The sequence below is a fragment of the Girardinichthys multiradiatus genome, chromosome 12 (genome assembly GCF_021462225.1).
Source record: "Girardinichthys multiradiatus isolate DD_20200921_A chromosome 12, DD_fGirMul_XY1, whole genome shotgun sequence".
NCBI classification, from domain to species: domain Eukaryota; kingdom Metazoa; phylum Chordata; class Actinopteri; order Cyprinodontiformes; family Goodeidae; genus Girardinichthys; species Girardinichthys multiradiatus.
In genome coordinates this window covers 51,464,987-51,485,623 of record NC_061805.1, presented here as the reverse complement: position 1 = coordinate 51,485,623, position 20,637 = coordinate 51,464,987, and the positions used below count along the sequence as shown (strand labels likewise).

At 40.9% G+C, this 20,637-nt stretch overlaps 1 protein-coding gene across 2 annotated transcripts; it reads left to right on the top strand.

Annotated features, from left to right (window-relative positions):
* Positions 1 to 862: 862 nt before the first annotated feature.
* Positions 863 to 19,443, top strand: LOC124877262 (GTPase IMAP family member 8-like). 2 transcript variants are annotated; one of them, XM_047380341.1, is made up of 6 exons: positions 863 to 1,036; positions 3,455 to 3,518; positions 4,374 to 4,424; positions 4,754 to 5,383; positions 14,783 to 15,925; positions 17,048 to 19,443. In XM_047380341.1, the coding sequence occupies exons 2-6, from the start codon at positions 3,500 to 3,502 to the stop codon at positions 18,436 to 18,438; spliced, it is 3,234 nt and encodes a 1,077-aa protein (XP_047236297.1). In that variant the 5' UTR covers positions 863 to 1,036; positions 3,455 to 3,499; the 3' UTR covers positions 18,439 to 19,443. The 2 variants fall into 2 exon arrangements, with proteins under 2 accessions (XP_047236297.1, XP_047236298.1); XM_047380342.1 differs by lacking the exon at positions 4,374 to 4,424.
* Positions 19,444 to 20,637: the final 1,194 nt, after the last annotated feature.

Sequence of the window (20,637 nt, the reverse complement as noted above, 5' to 3'; positions counted from 1 at the left end):
CAGTTCCCTGCAGCTTGTCTTTACACCTGTTCATCATTTCATCTGATTACCTGTTCCCCTTTCTCATTGGTCCACACTGCACTTCCCTCAGTTTAAAAGCTCACTGATTTTCATTGTCATTTGCTGGTTCCTCCCGTTATCGACCCTGTGTCTTTGAGCAACAGTTTCTATCCAGCTGCTCCAGCTAAACTCAACAACAGCCAGAATGTGAAGGAGTAATGGAAACGTGCTTTAGTATAAATGTGGTTTTATTTGATCTTTTTAACAACTGCCTCTATTTTACACAAGTTATTTGTTGCTCATGCTTTGACCAGATTTATTATGTTGTACCTAATATATCAGGATATTCTGATTCCGAACAACAGACTCCCAGTTTTACTGTATTCATGTAACTGACATAAACCGTCTATAGCAGCACAAATAAAGAAATAACACACTGACATACATGTCACTACATCCTCTAAAGACAACTCATTTAGCCAGCAGCAGTACCAAATAAGACTGACCTGCTGAGTCTGACTGCCCACAAACACTCAGGTTTTAGCTGCACACAAAGAGGAAAACTGGTAAACTCTGACTGGATCTCTGTTTTCAATGACTGTAGAATAATCTTCATGTCAGCACTGAATCAGAGGACTCTTGTTTCAGGAAAATTATTTTAAAACAATGTTTTATTGTAGTGAAAAGGGAAGCTTTTAATGTTGAGATTAAAAAATAAAACGTATTTACATTTAAGGTGTTTTAGATCAGAATCCTGTTCAGTTTGAGCCCTGGAGGTTTTCTGATGAAGGAAGTCTTAGTTTGTGCAGGAATGAGGAAGAACATGTCAGCGTACCACTGCAGGTACTTTCATAAAACATCCTGCAGTTGAACTTGACCAGAGAAGCTGAAACACTACAAAATGACATGGAGAAGATTAGATTTGAAAGCTAAACTTTCCTTTTACATTTTAAAGATACTTTAAAAGTCCAGAGACGTTTTTGGGTGTGTTGAGTTTTTAACTTTAACTTGTTCCTGAGGGCACAGTCAGCAACAGGTGAGTTAAGAAAATCTGGATATTTCAGAGAATATATATACAGTTTATTGTGAACAGGAAGCTGAGGAGATCATGATCTCTTTTATTTTTTAGTTTAATTTTGAAAACAGTCAGATCCAAAGTCACTGCCTGTGTTAAAGGAGCTCTCGGTTATGGGACTGTCACACCTACATAAACAGCTCTAGAATAGCTTGTTGGAGCAGCTCTGTTACATTTGTTGTGATTCATTCTTTTAAAAACCTTTCTTTGTCGTTTTTCTGGTTGATGTATTGCTTTTTTTGAAAGATATTTCATTCTGGGTTTGGATGCTGTGCATCTGGAAGGATTTTTGCTTTCTTTACTTTCAGACTAATAATGATACATAACCAGAGGTGGGCGTCACATTTACTAGGAACTAACACAACTCCTACATGAATATAATATATGGTTACCCCACTGACCTCTGGCCACTTTAATGATTGAAGAAGCACATTTTAACCAAACATTCCCACCCAGTTCATCACAAAGTGAGACGTCTTGTATATTAACATACCTTTTTGTTCTTATCTGTAACATTTGCAGTGAACATTCAGTTTATCTCATCAGTAGCTTTCAGTGTGCAAATATGCATAGATTACCTACTGTCTTTGGCCTTATTTTGTAAAGATGTTACTTTTACTCTTTTTATTTTATTATTTGAAAATACCAGAATTTGTACCTTATTTTATATTGTTGTATGCCTGATTACATCATTTTGAGGAAAAAAACGTGCATAAATATAGACATTATGTAAATGATTGACAAAGAAAAGCCTCAAAGACAGAAATCATTTTATTAGTCTGATGTAAACATGTTGGATCTCCACACAGTGAGTTTAGTCTCTCTGTCTCTCATGATGTCACTTCCAATCTGAAACTAGGTGCTAAGTTCAGTTACACTTATTTAAAACTACAGGCCTAAACCTCTTTCTTTATGAACCTTATGTTAGCTGAAAAGATCCATGGTTTGATTTTTAGCCATGAAAACTGAAATACAGACATCACTGCACCTGATTCTCTGTTGGTTCATTTTGTAAAAGCTTTAGTTTTTGTGGACTTTGACAAAGATGTGATCAGTTAGCTGAACTGGATTCATGCTGGTCTACACAATCCTGCTCAGTTTGCTTAGTTATTTCTGCAGTTTTTTTAATTCTTAAAATGAGTTATCAAAAGTTGTTGAAGGAGAACCGTGTACTGGAACGAACATCAAGGACTGATACCTTTTACTGAACCTTTTTCTTTTTTCTCTTCCTTAAAGTTCCTGTTAAACTGGTTTTAGTACAAACCAAGATGCGATGTTCCCCTTTAAATATGTGGTCCGACGTCTTTTCGCTGCTGTCTTGTACCACTCACCTAAACTTTGTGGAAGAACAAGTTCAACTGATGATAGAAGCTGATCTCCCTGAGGGCAGCTGCTGCTTTCTGCTTGCAGTCACTCATTAGTCTCTGTGTGTTTGGTAAATGTAACAGACTGAAAACAGAACCTCTAATCAAACTGAACTGGGCTCACAGGTTTGTTTGCAGTTGCTAAGATCTAAATTAGTTTTAGTATTTTTTCCTAGATGTTGAAAGATGCAGGATGATCCTGGTAAACGTTCCTCGGAGTGTTTCTGTCATCTTAAGTCCAAACGAGGCAGTGCTTTAACTTCTTAACTATTTTTGTTACTTTGCCCCTGTGAATGGTGAATAAAATTTCAATTAAAAATTCAGTTTATCTTTTCAGCTTAGACCACCTGAATGTCATGTATAAGACATGTAATTTACATGCAGATTGTCAACATGTGTACATTTAATTAATATACAGTTATTCACAGCCCTGGCAGATTACGGTTTAAAATAATCTTTTAATTTGACCAACATGTTTCTTCTGGTTGGAAGTAATATTAATGTTTTGGAGCTGCCAGAGTCCAGACTTGGATCAGAGAGAGAATCTGTGGAGGGAGCTAAAGATTAGGGTGATGGCCAGGAAGCCTTCCATGTAACCTCAAAGACAAAGAGCTCATCACCAAAGAAAAATCATCAAAATACAAGAAAAACATGAAAAATCTGCTCAGTCATTTATAAGAAGGGTTGATGGCTGGAATACCACAAAAAATGTCCGTTGATTGTTGAGAAGAATATAAATAATTCTTGATTTGTCATTTTTACATAAAATGTAATTAAAAGCAGATAAATAATTTGTCTTTAAATTGTCACATTATTTTTTTATTTTTTACAGAAGTCTATCTTAATTTTTTTAGGGTGGAATAAAAACATTCAAAATCTAAATCGGTCCAGGGTATGAATACGTTTGGGCTTCACTGTATAGAATAAAATATTCGTGATTGTCACGCTGTACAAAATACGTCCTTATCTGTCACTGTGGCCACGTTTCTTAAATGTAACATTTCTCCTGCGTTAGGAACCTGAATTTCAGCTTGGGTGAGTCCAGTGTGACAGAGGCGTCATGGCTGCTGCAGAACCTGGTGAGTTTAGTTAGACCTCATTTCTAAGTATGGATGTATCTTGTTTATGTAGATACATTTATGAGACATGCATAGGTTCAGATGTCTTCAGTCATTAGATGTGATCATGTAGAACAGATATTATTATAAAAGTTCAAGAAAATAGTTATTTGATCTTTTATGTGCCTTTAAATAAAGAAAAATTAAATATGGAAGGTCTACATCTATTGACCTTTAGCTTCTTAAGGTTGTGACTTGTTGAAGGCTTGGAAAGAACGGGAGGATAAAATAAAATTAAATCTTTTTCCTACATTCAGTCAAAGCATAAAAACGCTCTGAAAATAATAATAACTTCTGCTATGGCAGCTCATTTCACTTATCAGTTTATTTACTTCAGGTTCAGAATCAACTTTATTAACCAAGTTTGTTCATAAACAAGAACTTTGACTTTGGATTTTGGTTTTTCTGGAAGAGCGATTCAGAGAATAATTCATACCCCAAAAAAGACCTTGAGGAGCACAGATCTGAAGACCGGTGGTCGTCTGTTGTGTAAAATCAAATCTGACCTCCATGAAAGTGTCTCCAGAAAGAAACCTTTGCTTCAGTCTGGAGATGAAAGCGTCACAAGCAGAACGTTTCTCAGCCTGGATGTTTTTAGAACAAGGAAACCACTATTTCCTGGTCTTCTGGTTTTAGTTTAGTGTTTTCTTGTTTAGGTGCCAACAGCAGTTGGTTAAACTAGTTCTGTTTTAGATTACTCATTTTCTTCTTGGACCTGTTTGGTTTTGCTGCTTCTGGAGTACTTAGATGTTTGCATTTAAGGTGATTTTTTAACTTGATTTTTTAAAATGATTTTGAGTCTTTTTGTCTTTGCAGATTTTCAGTCTGTGAAACGCAGCAACAGCCTTGAACTTATCCCACCTTCCAGTGGGTTTAACTGGACTGACTATGATTTTCTCTGCTGATAAATGATCAACCTGATTAGTCTTAAAATCCTCCCTGAATTCTGACAAAGACTGAAGTCAGACTACCTGTCAAGAAGTTGAATTGCCTCCATACTTATGAAATGAACACTCAGCATTTTAGACATTGTTACTTAGATCCTTCTCTTCTTAATCTTCTTTCTGAAAGCCTGACCAACACAGGCTGAAGGTAGAAACCATCTGGATCAAATAAAGAACAGCTGTGGATAAAATATTACTGGTTACTGAATCTGTTTCATGACTTTTTAACAGTTTTTTTGTGTTTAATTTCAGTGTCTGAGCTGAGGGTTGTTCTGCTCGGTGGGAGCAGGTCTCAGAGGGCTGCAGTGGGGACCTTCATACTTGGAGACAATGGTTTCAGCAGAACACAAGACACCTTCAAAAAGATCTCTCGTCCTTTGGAGAACAAACAAATAACCGTCATCAACACCCCAGATGTGCTGTTTTCCACAGCAGACAAACTGGCAAAGTTCATCAAAGACTGTGCTGGACTCTCTGATCCTGGACCTCATGTGTTCCTGTTGGTTCTACAGCCTGAAGACTTCACTGAGGCAGACAAAAACTGGATCTACAGAGTCCTTCAAACCTTCAGTGATCAGTCATTTGATCATTCACTGATACTGACTCTGAAGCCCAGAGGAAGAAGTTCAGATCCGATGGAAAAACACGGGAAAGGTTCTCCACTGAAGGACCTGATCAGAAAATGTAAAGACAGACACTTAAAGATGGAGAAGACTGACCTTCCACAGCTGCTGACTCGATTTGATCAAATTGTGAAAGAAAACAATGGAGAACATGTGAGCTATGAAGAGTTTGAAGAAGTACCGACCACTTTACCAGCTGATCATCAGAGGCAGGACCAAAAGAAGAGACCAGGTTCTTCTGTGGCTGCTGTTAGAGACGGTGAGTGACGGAGCAACTCTGAGAAATAAATGAGTGAAAACTTTGGTTGTCTGATCTGGTTTTGTTTTTAACAGATGTTCAGGCTGTTAAGCATATCAGAAAACATCTCCATGACAGTTCACCATTTTTCTTGTTTTTAATGTAGAAAACGTCTGTATCTTCCATATCTGAGAGACGTTTGGAGTGTTGGGAGTATGATTATTGAGTGAATAATCTTGATCAATAATTATAATTACAAATCATAATCTGACAAAATCAATTTCTTAACCATAAATCCTCATTTACAAATCGAGAGCAGAGATGTTTCTGGTGGTGTAATTGTGGCTCAACGCCTCTGACAATTACAACCGTTGAATACTCCGTAATAATTAATAACTATTGCCGGAGATGTCACTGTTTAATCGACCGTTTCTGTCGAAACGTGTGGAACTTGAACCTTATTTTGACTGACACATCACTTTTTGCACACAATGAAACACCAAACGCTCTCTCCTTATCTATGTGAATATTTATTAATTTTCACCTACTCAACATGCAAAATTCTACATACACAGGGGTAACACATCTAAATAAGCAAAATCAACAAACAGTAGTGGGTATGTATTGAGTCAACCAGCAGTTTATGGCACAACAGATGAAGGGAAAGGATATGAAAGGGGGGTGTGGTGATGACTGGTGGGGGGTTGGAGTGCAGCTTAGAGTGTCTTTTATGATCTTCTGATCATAAAACTTCCCCCTTTACTCCTGAACACAAAGGATTGATAACTTTTGGCGGCAAGCTAGCACAGTGAGATTGAAGACAAAGGTAAAATGGAGAATTTTACCATGAGGTCGTTTTAACAGTCCAGTTTTGCAACGCACCCGCGTTCAGATAGTAAACACAGACAGCTCTAGGACCGCGGCGGATCCCGATATTACATAACACATCAAAGTTTCAACAAGCAAGGTTACATGCACATATTATTCAGAACACATGAGATCCTAACCAGCGATTCTGATCGCTTCTACAACCTCTGACCCTGCCCAGGCCTTCTAATAAAGAAATAAATAAAAAGAAATGAGTTTTACTTGGTGTCGTCTTCTTCCGAGTGAGGGAATTCAAGCGAGGAAAAGTGGGATTAAGTTAATGTGCGTCCACAATTAACTTCAGGGGAACGGTCAGTCTTTGTCCTTCGATCTTCTTGACAAAAAGGAAAAATATGATCTGACCATCAAAGTCGACTTGAAAATGAAACACGGTAGCGGTTCGTCTCTCCGAAACTCCGTGTCTCCAGTTACGTGTTAACTCACGTCTTCGATCGGCAAAAGTGAAACATCTGGCCTTCTTAGTCCACAGACTTCAGTTATGAATAGTTCGTTGTCCAACGAGAGAGAATGAATGAAACTCTTCACAGAGTTCTTCTCTTAAAGTGACGCGCTTCGATCACCAGATCTGGTTTCCAGCAGAAGGCGTCTTTTCAAACATGAGCGCCTCCTATATAGCATCCTGTGACGTCAGACTGGGGACGCCCAGTCATATCAGTCGCAATGCTCGATGGGATATGTAGGAGCGGGCTGTCCTGGGTACAAAATGGCCGATGCCATTGGAGGGGCACAGTGACGTCCAACAACGTGCAGATAATCCAATACTCAGCAAACAAGTGGTCCAACATTCCCCCCTAGGTTCAAAGGGTGAGATGAATTGCAGTCTTTGAAGCTACTGGGACCATTCTGTCCTTTGCTGAGCAATCAGTGATCTGTGGCGAAGCAGAACAAAACAAAATTGTCTCTGTGTTACACAAAACCTACGACTGGGCAGGATAGAGGTTAGCCTGGGCAGGACTAACTCTGACTAAACTCCTCCCTTTCTACATTGTTCAATGAGACAAATACAGGACAATACATTCACATCATCATTACATTCTTTGGTCATCAGCTTTGGTAATCCTGAGACAAAATGAAACAATAACAGATATCGTACATATATATGTATATATAAGAATAAAAGGAACAAACAAAATCATGGTTCATAGCTTATTCATCCAACTTCTATTAGGCACTGGACCCTGGCTGTGTCGTTGGCAAAGGCGGTGCTATGAATCGTGGGGGAATGAATGTGAGGGAATCAATCCTGACCTGTAAACGCTTAACCTGCTGGTATGCGGTGTGTAATCTAAAACGAATGGTTAAAACAGGTTTAGGCTTAAACCATTGGCTCTTCCGGATGATGATGGGTTTTAATAGGACTCCTGTCTCTAAACTATCTAGATGTGGAAAGAGGGAGAAAAGAATAAACGAACTGCAGTATTTAGGCTATAAGCCAGGTGTGTTTGTGGAGGTTGCAAGGTGTCTGTCGTGGTGGACTTAGGATTTCTCTACTAAGTTCAGCAGAACTAGGTCAATGGGTATCTGTGCCTCGGTGGGACTGTCTATAGATGAACCAACCTCCTTTAACACGATTTTGCATGAAATCTCGGGCAGCATGGGTGTGTCCATTACATCATTCTTAAACACTTTTGTGAGGTCTGCTGTGCATACAGTGTTATGGAAAATTATCGTGTCAACTTACAGTTTAAGACTGTGTCCTAGAAGGTAGTTATATGTTTAACTGTTTCTGTTGAAGAAAGTTGTTAGTGATTAGTGCATGTTAGTGTGAGTTAATGAAACATGCACCTATTTAACTAGTCCTACGCACTGGCCTCTCCTTTCCCGGACATTGAGACAAGCTCTGTTCTTGGGGAGGAGAGTTCGATGTAGGACTTCATCTGGTTCAGCCAAAGAGCAGCAGCTGGGATGATGGTGTCAACCTTTTCTGACAAGCATCCAACCCACTTGATGAAGCTGCATGTCGCAGTTAGGAGGAATTTGTTACCTCCTGTTAATTTTGGAGCTGGTTCGACCCAGTTGGTCTGAAGGTGGAACCAAGGTAATGTAACCCCCCTTCGGTGAAGCGGAGGTTTACTGGTTGGCTGGGATGGCTGAAACTGGCGGCAGGTTAAACATCCTTTGATGTAGACCTGGGTGTCGTGAGACCTTGGAGGCCAGTGCGCCATCTGCTGGAGGGTGTGGAGTGTGGCTTTGTAGCTCCTATGGCACCCTACAGGAGAGTAATGGGCGTCGGATAACGTGACCCCCCCTTGGTCTGTTGGAACAATGTCCACAGCATGGGAGAGCTGTTTGATGCCAATCTGCACACTGGCTGTCTTGAGGAGAGGGCGGAGCCCGTCTACCAAAAGGAGTGTGTGGCTGTGTTGTGCCTCAGTTACAAAGGGGTCTTTTTGGCACAAACGGTCATACAGCTCTCTAATGGTTGATGGATGTCCCAGCCAGAATGCTAGTAGCACTTCTGGTATGAACATGGTTTCCAGGTGTACACCTTCCACCACTTTGGGGTTGTAAGTGTCCACACCTGGGTTCTTTAAAGAGCCAAGCAATGCATGACCGCCTCTGGCAGGAGTTTCCTGGATGGCTGGGTGCAGCTGTGTCTCGGAGGTGCACATGACCGGCTCTGATGAGGGCCTGAGAGGTCCTTCGGGCTCCTCTAAGCTGGTGACCTGATTGGTCACAACAAATCGTTCGCTGCGTGCACCCCGTGGGTTTTGCACCTCCGCCTGGACCCAGAGTTGGTCCTGGTGGCCATCAATGAGTGGGGCCAGCCTGTCCAGCAGGTCCTGGCCACCAAGACAAAGGTCTTTGTTTAATGTGCACCTATAGATGGGGTGCACCAGAGCCGTGTCTTCGGGTGTAATGTCCAGCTCCACCCAATTAGTGATGCATGATCGGTTTTGGGTGCAGCTGGTGATACTTACATCACGAAATTCAGCCTGAAGTGGTTTACTGAGGGAGAGCATGGCTCTACTCGCCTCCTCAAACGAGACCGAGAACCACAGGCTGATCTCTGATCCTGTTTTAAAATGGAACCTCAGTTTGACCTGTCCTCCTATACTAGTGAGATAGTGTTGGTAACCTATATGTTCATTATGGTTCAGTTTACCTAAGAACCTTGGAGCAATGATTTGTGGTGTTTCTCCTGGAGAAGTCCCAAGAGGTTCTCGGAGTTTCCCAGGTTTGTCTCCCCATCCGATCAGGTAGACTCTGATGGCTGTGGAGACTGGGTCCACGCCTAGTCATGCTGACGGGAAGTTTGGGTCTGGTTTAACTAGGTCCGCTTCCTGTTTCAAGGGTTGTGGGGGCATGGTGGCCTGATGCACCGCTTCCGTCACCATCTTACGCAAGGCCTCCTCCATCTCTTTCCCCATAATCCCTTCTGCGTGTGGGTTCCACCCTTCCATCAGGTTTACCTTTAGGCTTCACGTGATGGTCAGGTCGTCTGTTCGACCGGAAGTGGTCCGGCAACTTTGACTGTGGTTGGTATTCAGTACCAACCCCCAGTCCAGCTGACCAAACCTATGTTGTTCCCTGAACCTGTTCTTCGCATAGGTTCTGGTTGAAGGCCTTTCCTGACCTTCTAATGCATGGCTGGTTCTTTCAGTCTGGACCTGTAAAACCCTAGCCTCGCTCTCCGATCCCTTGGTCGGGCGAGCACGTGTTTCCCACGCCATTTGAGCATATTTGCGGATCTCTTGCATGCTCATGGCCTTGGTTCTGCAATACATAGTCACATCGTATCGCACACTTTCATGAAGGTTGTGGAGGAACAGGGATTTAAAAGCATGTTCCTCCTCAATGCCTGGCGCATTGCGTCCTTGGAAGTAAACGGCTCTCAAGCGCCGGTAATACTCCCTGGGTGCTTCGCTTTTCTTTTGCTGGATCGTGAAAGCACCAAGTGTGGCTGAGGCCCGGTCCGTGTACACAGAATATTCCTCCCTTAAAGCTTCGCAAAGGGTTGAATAACGGTCTCGGACTGCGGGTGTCAGGCTCTCCATGAAAACATGGACACTCCTGGTCGTTGTCTTCCAGATGAGCTTCAGTTTCTCCCGTGCTGATGGGCAGTACAAATCTAGAAGACAGCGTTCCACTTCCCTAAGGTAATCATCAATGTTTGATTCTGCCTTATTAGGGTCGAAACGCTCTATGTCTTTAGCAAGGGACTCAAGCTGGCGGGTGCGCAATCCACTTTCAGGGATTGGTCCCGGCCCATCTGAGTCATCATCGGAGAGTTCACTCCGGTTGCACTCAGAGGGTATCGGTGCATCACGCCTCATCCTCGGAGGAGGCAGTGGAGGCTGCTCCCGGTATAACTGTGGGCCCTGTGCTTCCCGGACTCGGGTCCTGGGCAGCGGTTGAGGGCGGTAGGAGCTACCTGAATCCCAGGGGCGGCACTCCTGTCGCCGTGGCGGAGGTGAGGGATCGTAGAGGACCGTACTGCGAGTCACGTTTGACGGCTGCTCGCATCTGAACCGTGAACTATTTACACCTGCTGGGTCCCCAGCTAGGTACCGTTCATGGCTGCTGATTGCAGTGGGGCGGGGCACCGCACCACTGAACCTATTCTGACTACTTACCCCCGTTCTTACCTCGGTGGATGTCTGGTGAACCCCATGAGCCTGGAAAGGTAATCTCTGGAGAGCAGCTTCTACATCCTCCAGATCTGACCTGCAGGTTCTCTCAGGGTTTCGCAGGTGTGGCTCACCTCCAAAGGTTTCAACCTGTGAGGTGGGTTTCGGTTCGTCCCCCCATTCTTCCAGGGGGGGCGGGGTGGCATGGCTACCCTCTATTGCTTCCAATCTATTTCCCACTTCTGTTATTTCCCCTCGAAGGACATCCACCGTCTGCAACGTATCATTCAGCTTGAACTGCAGTTTAACGCGCTGGTCAACTTCCAACATTAACCTTCGCTGATACAACAGAGTGAGCTGTCCTAACACATCTGAGACCCGTCTGTCCTTCGGTGGATTTTTAATGACTTGGAGCAACTCCTGAATCCTGGCTTCACATTGCTCAATGCCATAATCATTGCGGCCTTTACGCTCCTCGGGGGACAGCAGAATCAATGACCCTATCACCTCTTGTGCCTGCATTCCTATGGGGTCCTCCACCATACACACATCTCCAGCTGCAGTCTGGGATGTTCCCTCCATCTTTGGCCCAAAATGCACAATGCAAACACACAAACTATTTATTTATGAATCACCACTAAAGAAATTAGCAGCAATTCAACAGGCTAAGCTATTCAGTGATTAGGAATTGCTAAACTTAATTAGCTGCACACAACAGGCTAAGCTATTCAGTGATTAGGGATTGCTAAACTTAATTAGCTGCACACAACAAGCTAAGCTGTTCAGTGATTAGGGATTGCTAAACTTAATTAGCTGCACACAACAAGCTAAGCTGTTCAGTGATTAGGGATTGCTAAACTTAATTAGCTGCACACAACAGGCTAAGCTATTCAGCTAGCTGTCTGATTCATACCTGTCTCTTCCGGGTGTATGGGTTTGCTTAAAATGGGCACGCAGGTTTGACCGTTCAAACTGTGGCTTACCCAAGTCTATGCTTTAATGGGGTTAATCAAGCAAACATGCAAAAAAAAAAGGGGGAAAAAAAAAAGGGAAAAAGGGAAATAATTTTTTGAAATAACCCAGAAACCAAGTTCAAAATAAAATTTTAAAAATGGGAAAACGAAACTAAACATTCAATGCTGTTCTTAGCTTCAAATAAATGTTAGTGTTCTCTAATATGAATCACCTACCTTCCTGTTAGACAACTAAGTTAGTTTTATGAGTCAGGTCAAAACATGCTTCACACACTAAAAACCCAGCAAAAATGCTTAAATTTTTTCAAAAGTGGTAATGAATGATCTGTAACTTCAACTTTCAACTTTAAGTTATGCCCTTTTGATCAAAGGTGATGGAATTATCTGCCTGTGTTAATGAATTGAGTGATTTAAAAAAAATATCAACGTAGGAAATGCAATTCGCACTAGTGACCACCAGATGGTACTGAGTGCAGGTCTGAGGTTTGGGAAATCCAGCTGCAATCTGTAATCTATTAAAGGGCCACTAGATGTAGGTGTTGTTCTCTAACTGACTGGGAGAATGTTGGTCACAACTGTAATTACGCTCAGTGGCCACTGGGGCAGGTCTGCTGCTTATCAGCGCTGGTTTTTACAGCTGCAGCAGCAGGCTGGCGACTGGAAATTAACTTTAACTTTCCACAAGTTAAACCAACTTTCACCTTGCATCCACAACAAACACCTCTGAAAGCTAATGTTATCCTTTGCAGTAGAACTGAGCACAACCTAATCGAAATCTCCTAATTCACAAACGTTCTGTGCGAAACTCAAGTCTCCCAATCAACGTCTAGTTAACGGAGATCACAACTGTTCATTCTGTGCAACAGTGATTTGATGTCTGTCTTTTTAAGGCCCGTCAAAGGGACGCCATATGTTGGGAGTATGATTATTGATTGAATAATCTTGATCAATAATTATAATTACAAATCATAATCTGACAAAATCAATTTCTTAACCATAAATCCTCATTTACAAATCGAGACCAGAGATATTTCTGGTGTTGTAATTGTGGCTCAACGCCTCTGACAATTACAACCGTTGAATACTCCGTAATAATTAATAACTATTGCCGGAGATGTCACTGTTTAATCGACCGTTTCTGTCGAAACGTGTGGAACTTGAACCTTATTTTGACTGACACATCACTTTTTGCACACAATGAAACACCAAACGCTCTCTCCTTATCTATGTGAATATTTATTAATTTTCACCTACTCAACATGCAAAATTCTACATACACAGGGGTAACACATCTAAATAAGCAAAATCAACAAACAGTAGTGGGTATGTATTGAGTCAACCAGCAGTTTATGGCAAAACAGATGAAGGGAGAGGATATGAAAGGGGGGTGTGGTGATGACTGGTGGGGGGTTGGAGTGCAGCTTAGAGTGTCTTTTATGATCTTCTGATCATAAAACTTCCCCCTTTACTCCTGAACACAAAGGATTGATAACTTTTGGCGGCAAGCTAGCACAGTGAGATTGAAGACAAAGGTAAAATGGAGAATTTTACCATGAGGTCGTTTTAACAGTCCAGTTTTGCAACGCACCCGCGTTCAGATAGTAAACACAAACAGCTCTAGGACCGCGGCGGATCCCGATATTACATAACACATCAAAGTTTCAACAAGCAAGGTTACATGCACATATTATTCAGAACACATGAGATCCTAACCAGCGATTCAGATCGCTTCTACAACCTCTGACCCTGCCCAGGCCTTCTAATAAAGAAATAAAAAAAAAGAAATGGGTTTTACTTGTGTCGTCTTCTTCCAAGTGAGGGAATTCAAGCGAGGAAAAGTGGGATTAAGTTAATGTGCGTCCACAATTAACTTCAGGGGAACGGTCAGTCTTTGTCCTTCGATCTTCTTGACAAAAAGGAAAAATATGATCTGACCATCAAAGTCGACTTGAAAATGAAACACGGAAGTGGTTCGTCTCTCCGAAACTCCGTGTCTCCAGTTACGTGTTAACTCACGCCTTCGATCGGCAAAAGTGAAACATCTGGCCTTCTTAGTCCACAGACTTCAGTTATGAATAGTTCGTTGTCCAACGAGAGAGAATGAATGAAACTCTTCACAGAGTTCTTCTCTTAAAGTGACGCGCTTCGATCACCAGATCTGGTTTCCAGTAGAAGGCGTCTTTTCAAACATGAGCGCCTCCTATATAGCATCCTGTGACGTCAGACTGGGGACGCCCAGTCATATCAGTCGCAATGCTCGATGGGATATGTAGGAGCGGGCTGTCCTGGGTACAAAATGGCCGATGCCATTGGAGGGGCACAGTGACGTCCAACAACGTGCAGATAATCCAATACTCAGCAAACAAGTGGTCCAACAGGAGAAGACATGCCTGATTTTCTGACAGATCTAAGATCTAGTTTTGTTTTTAACATATGTTCAGTCTGTGAAGCACAGCAGCAGCTTTGCTCTGGTTCCACCTTCCTGTGAATTCAACTAAACTGAGTTTGATTTGCTGTGGAGAAAAATCAAACATTTAAAAAAGTTCTTACAGAAACACCTCAGATGTTTGAAGATCAGGGAGAAGTTCAGAATCAGAATCAGAAAAGCTTTATTGCCAAGTACGTTTTTGGACATACAAGGAATTTGTTTTGGCGTAGTCGGTGCAATACAATACAAATTAAACAGTATAAACATATCTACAATATAATATAAATATATGTGCACAGTTTTAAGTGAGTGAGAGTAAATATAGAGCAGTAGTTATGAAAGTTACTGAACTAAATTCAACTAAAGTTTGTTAAAGTCACAAAAACAACCTTCATACAACTCAGCTAAATCAACTGAGCCTCCATAAAGGACAAAGGGTCGGTGGAGGTGTGGTCATGATGTGGGAGTCATGAGTTTAGATGTTTGTCCAACATGTCTTCTTGTTTGCTCACAATAACTGAAAATGTTTCTCATCCCACGTTTTTCTTTTCTGTTCCAGTTTCTGCATTCAGGATTGTGTTGTTTGGAAAAAGTGATGAAAAAATGACAGAACTTGGTAATTATATCATAAGAGACACAGTGTTTCATGGCCGACAACCTTCATCACATTGTGTGGCCTCCTGTGGAGAGTGGAGAGGAAAACCTACAACGGTGGTGAAAACCCCTGACATGTTCAGTCTGACGGAGGAGAACATGAGAAGAAAAGTGAAGAACTGTGTGAGTCTCTGTCCTCCTGGACCAAATGTTCTGCTGCTGTTGGTGAAACCTTCAGAATTTACTGAAGACAACAGAGAAACACTGAAGTTCATCCTGAGTTTGTTTGATGGAGATGCCTTCAAACATGCAATGGTCATCATAACACAGAAGGAACACAGCGACACTGTCAATGAACTCCTTAAAGACTGTGGAGGAAAATACTACAACATGTTTGAAGAAGACTATGACCAGTTAATGATGAAGATCAACAACGTTGTTCAGGAAAATGAGATCCCAGCACTAAAGTCTGCTTTGAACCTGGTTCTGTTTGGGAGGAGAGGAGCAGGGAAGACCTCAGCAGCCAAGGTCATTCTAGGTCAGACAGAGCTTCATTCAGCCTCCAACTCATCAGAGTGTGTTAGAAACCAGGGACAGGTGTGTGGACGTTGGGTTTCTCTGGTGGAGCTGCCTGCCTTGTATGGAGAAGCTCAGCAGAAGGTGATGGAGGAATCATTCAGGTGTATCTCCCTCTGTGATCCTGAGGGTGTCCACGCCTTCATCCTGGTCCTACCTGTGGGTCCCCTCACCGATGAAGACAAGGGAGAGCTACAGACCTTCCAGGACATCTTCAGCTCTCGGGTCAACGACTTCACCATGGTTCTGTTCACTGTGGAGTCAGATCCAGCAGCTCCAGATGTTGTTAACTTTGTGAAGGAGAACAAGGACATCCAGGAGCTCTGTCAGAGCTGTGGAGGAAGATATGATGTTCTCAACATCAAGGACCAGCAGCAGATTCCAGAACTGTTGGAGAAGGTGGAGAAACGCATTTCTGACAGGGAGAATTGGACCGGTTTCACAACGAAAACATTAGCATGTGGCCTAATGGAGGAAAAATCACATCTACAGACTGAACTGAAGGAGTTTAACTCAAAGACCACAGTTACAGGTAAAAACTTAATGTCCCTGATTTCCTACATAAGATCAGGGAATTCAGCTTCTCCTTTATTTCTGCTGTTAAACATTGTTTTTTCATAAGAAATTAGATGATCCCTACTTTCACTATTATTTTTGCCAACTTATTCTACAGCTTGCAAATTTTTATGACCTCATAATAATTTTTTTGCTTGTCTGGGTCTCAGAGAGAAAGTTGGAAGCAGCAGAATGTCCCTAAGTTGTGTTTTTTCCTGCTATGCCTGGATCCTGACATCAGGACGCAGTCTGCCTGTAGGATCTGTAGGATCTGTAGTATCTGTAGTATCTGTAGTATCTGTAGGATCTGTAGTATCTGTAGTATATGTAGTATCTGTAGTATCTGTAGGATCTGGAGTATCTGTAGTATCTGTAGGATCTGTAGGATCTGTAGTATATGTAGTATCTGTAGTATATGTAGTATCTGTAGGATCTGTAGTATCTGTAGTATCTGTAGGATCTGTAGTATCTGTAGTATATGTAGTATCTGTAGTATCTGTAGGATCTGTAGTATCTGTAGGATCTGTAGTATCTGTAGTACCTGTAGGATCTGTAGTATCTGTAGTACCTGTAGGATCTGTGGGATCTGTAGTATCTGTAGGATCTGTAGTATCTGTAGTATCTGTAGGATCTTTAGTATCTGTAGTATCTGTAGTATCTGTAGTATCTTTAGTATCTGTAGTATCTGTAGGATCTCTAGGATCTGTAGGATCTGTAGGATCTGTAGGATCTGTAGTATATGTAGTATCTGTAGTATCTGTAGGATCTGTAGTATCTGTAGTATCTGTAGTATTTGTAGTATCTGTAGGATCTGTAGGATCTGTAGGATCTGTAGTATCTGTATGATCTGTAGGATCTGTAGTATCTGTTGCAACCTGAGAAATCGGAGACGGCAGATAAAACTGATGAAATCTTCAGTTCTTTAAAGTAAAAAATATAATTTCCTTTTTTCAAGGCAGGGGGTTAAAAACAAAGAGCAGTTTGATTTAATCTAAAAACAAACATCTCACTACATCAGGAATAATCACTGTTTTGATTATTTCTTCTGGTTATAAATGGCTAACATTTATTTTTTGCCCTGTTTATTTTTCTGACACAGACACTGAGCCGAGCCCAGAAGCAGACTGTCTCCGGATTGTTCTGATTGGGAAAACTGGCTGTGGGAAGAGCTCATCAGGAAACACCATCCTGGGGAGAAAAGAGTTTAAAGCTCAAGCATCTCAACAGTCGATCACCAAGAACTGTCAAAAAGCCCTCGGCAGCGCTGGAGGTCGTCCCATCATGGTGGTCGACACTCCTGGTCTGTTTGACAACACTCTGTCCTCTGAGCAGGTCGATGAAGAGCTGGGGAAATGCATCAGTCTGCTGGCTCCAGGTCCACATGTCTTCCTGCTGGTGTTAACAATCGGCAGATTCACAGAGGAGGAGAAAAGCACCTTAAGACTAATGAAGAAAGTTTTTAGAAAAAATTCAGAAAATTTCACCCTCATTCTTTTCACTGGAGGAGACAGGCTGGAACATGAGGAGAAGACGATTGAAAAGTACGTTCAGGAGGGATGTAACGAATCCTTTAAGAAGCTGATCGCTGACTGTGGAGGAAGATGTCATTTGTTTAATAACTACGATAAAGAGAACCGCTCACAGGTCCCTGAGCTGATCCAAAAGATCGACACCATGATGAAGAACAATGGAGGCAGCTGCTTTACCAGCGAGATGCTGCAGGAGGCTGAAGCTGCCATACAGAAACAGGTGAAGAGAATCCTGAAGGAGAAAGAAGAAGAGATTGAAAAACTGAAGGAGGAGCTTGAAAGAAAACACAAGGAAGAAAAAGAAGAAATGAGAAGGAAAATGGAGGAACAGAAAGAAGAAATGGAGAAAGAGAGAAAACAGAGAGCTGAACAACTTAAAGAGATGGAAGAAAACATCAGGAAGGAGCAAGAGCAGAAAGAGAAAGAGCAGCAAATAAGAGAAGAAGAAGAGAGGAAAAGGAAAGAAGATGAAGAACGACAACAACAAAAGTGGGAAAAAGAACGACAAGCTTTAGAGAAACAAATCCAGCTGGAATCAGAAGAAAAGGAGACCATTGACAGAAAACTGGAGGAGATGAGAAGACAGATGGAGGAAAAACGAGACGCCTGGGAGACAGAAAGAAAGGAGTGGTGGGAAAACCGACACCGAGAGGATAAAGAGAGACGAGAAGAACTGAAGAGACTTCAAGAGAAATTTGACCAAGAAAGAGAAAAATATAGAAACCATAATAGAGAATATGATCAAAAGAGAAGGAATCAGGAGAAGGAAAGGAAAGAATTAGAGGAAAAATATCAGAAACAACTGGAGGAAATTAAGAAAAAATATGAAGAAGATGCCAGAAAACAGGCTGAAGAATTTAATGAGTTCAAAAAGAAATACAATAAATTATCTTCTCTGATGCAAAAGGAAATGACGGCTACGAAGAAAAACCAAAAGAAAGAAATACAAGAAAAGGTTTGAGAGCAAAGAGGATTTAACAAGTAAGACAGAAAATTACTGAAAGATCAATATGGAAACGAATGATGACAAAACAAATCATAGAAGCAGGTTGTGAAGAAAAAACAACAATGTGAAGCATCCTCCAACTTCCTGTGGATCTTTGATTTCACTAAACAATCTGCTTTTACTTTCTTTAGATCTGGACATTTATTTCTTACCATGATGTGTTTTATTTAAAGCATTACGTTGTTATTATAAATCATTATTCAATTAATAATTCCCCAAAACTACTGCAGGAGCTAATAAGCGAAAAGTCTGGAAATAAGTTCTTATGCAGAGTTTGATGTGTGAAACAGAACCAACAGAACCAACAGAACCAAACATCAAACCATTGAAAACATGTTTAGGTTTGTTTAAAATGATTAAAAGCAATAAGATACAATATAGAGCAATTTCCTCCTAAAGAATAAGAAAATATGTCTAGAATCTAAAACTTCTAGATTCACTCTATTATTGTAAATTATATATACACAATATATTATATTTAGTATATTGTATATTATTGTATTCAGCCTGATCCACTCTTGATTATTATGGGATGATCTGTAGTGAGAAATCTGATCATTTTCCCAGAATGTTTTAAATAATATATGAATATGTTTCTGAGCTAATGTAACATTGGAGTTCTTTCTTTGTTTCCCATCTTCAGTAAAATAGGACAACTTCTTCTTTTGCATCTTTTATTTTGTGGAGGGTGTGTTATGTCTTCTTCTTCTCTTTTCTTTGCTGAGTTGGGGTTTTCAAGGGTTTTATTGTTGTTTACTGGTTTAAAACCACTCACTCAAAAATCTAGAGGTGAAATTTTAAGGGACTTGGTTTGGTTCTTGTTACAGTAGTAAAATGTGATGAATTAGGTGATTTTTGAATTTTTCATGTCAAGTTTTCTGTTCTGAATGAATGAAATTCATTTATTTGTACATATATTTTTCCCATTTTTCAAATAAAGAAGCTTTTCTCTAATAAGAATTCAGTTTGTTCATTTGTTTTATCTCACATTTAAACAGAAATTGGGATAAATTAGGTTTTTAAATAAATTTTCATCCTCAGAGATACAGGTTAAGAAATATTTTTTGGCTGAAAAAGAAACTCTAGGAGATCAACTTAAATATTATGAAAGAGCTGGAAACTGTCTCAGTCTCGCCACTGCATCATAAGATTGTTTGAGCAATAACACGTTTTAATATAATACTTATAAACTGGTAAAAACTAGTAATTTATTCATTGATTTTCTGCATTTCCTCCTTTACATCTCGGGGTTATACCTTTATGTACATATATGTAAGTATTAAATTTATTCTTTAGAAAGTCAATAATATATAAATATGACATTACATATTTTGTCATATTTCATATTTTTCTGAGGTGAAGCAGAATGCTTTAATCATAAAACTGAACAGAACTGGTCTGACACATGGAGCTCAGAAAAAGGACCAGGAATGGAAAGGCAGACAAGCAGGGAGACGAGCAGTATTAATTTTAATAACAAATGATTTTCGTTATATTTTCGTCAACAACCCGTTATTTCATGACGAAAACGACACGATGACTTGATAAAAACTACACCATAGGATAAAAACTATAATGAAATGAATAAAAACGACGTGAAAATGTTGACAGACTCGACATCCAATCAGAACTAATCTAGTTTTGTGGAAGGTAAGGACAAGTTGGGGAGAGATCCAATCATAAAAACTTTAGTGCATAAGCAGGCGGGACAACTGGGTAACTGTTCAATCAGCGTTAAGCTAATCACAGCAGCATTTGTGCCCAAATTTGATCTAAACCCAGGAGGAAGAGACAACCCTGTGAATAGTTTTCAACTAAATTCATATGATAATTAGTCGACTAAAACTAAAACAATTCTGATAACTAAATTATGACTAAAACTAAATTACATTTTAGTCCAAAAACTAAATTTACTGTCTCAAAATTAACACGAGACGAGGAGTACAGCAGAGAGAGGAGGCAACCAGCAAGGAACACAGAGAAATCAGGAGCTCAAATACTGAGGCAGAGGTGGAGAAATGGAGTTTAAATGAAAATTCAACATGGAAGGCTCACCACCCCCGCCGCATCCATTCACTCCTCACTGGCTGCTCCAATCAACGCCAGGTCCGTCCTCCTCCTCAGCCAATCATCTTCCAGGGCATCACTTTTAAA

Excerpts from the sequence above, each read along its gene's own strand:
- LOC124877262 (XM_047380341.1), top strand. Across the intron at positions 5,384-14,782 it reads TGTGGCTGCTGTTAGAGACG|TTTCTGCATTCAGGATTGTG; the intron begins GTGAGTGACGGA and ends TTTCTGTTCCAG. Across the intron at positions 15,926-17,047 it reads CTCAAAGACCACAGTTACAG|ACACTGAGCCGAGCCCAGAA; the intron begins GTAAAAACTTAA and ends TTTCTGACACAG.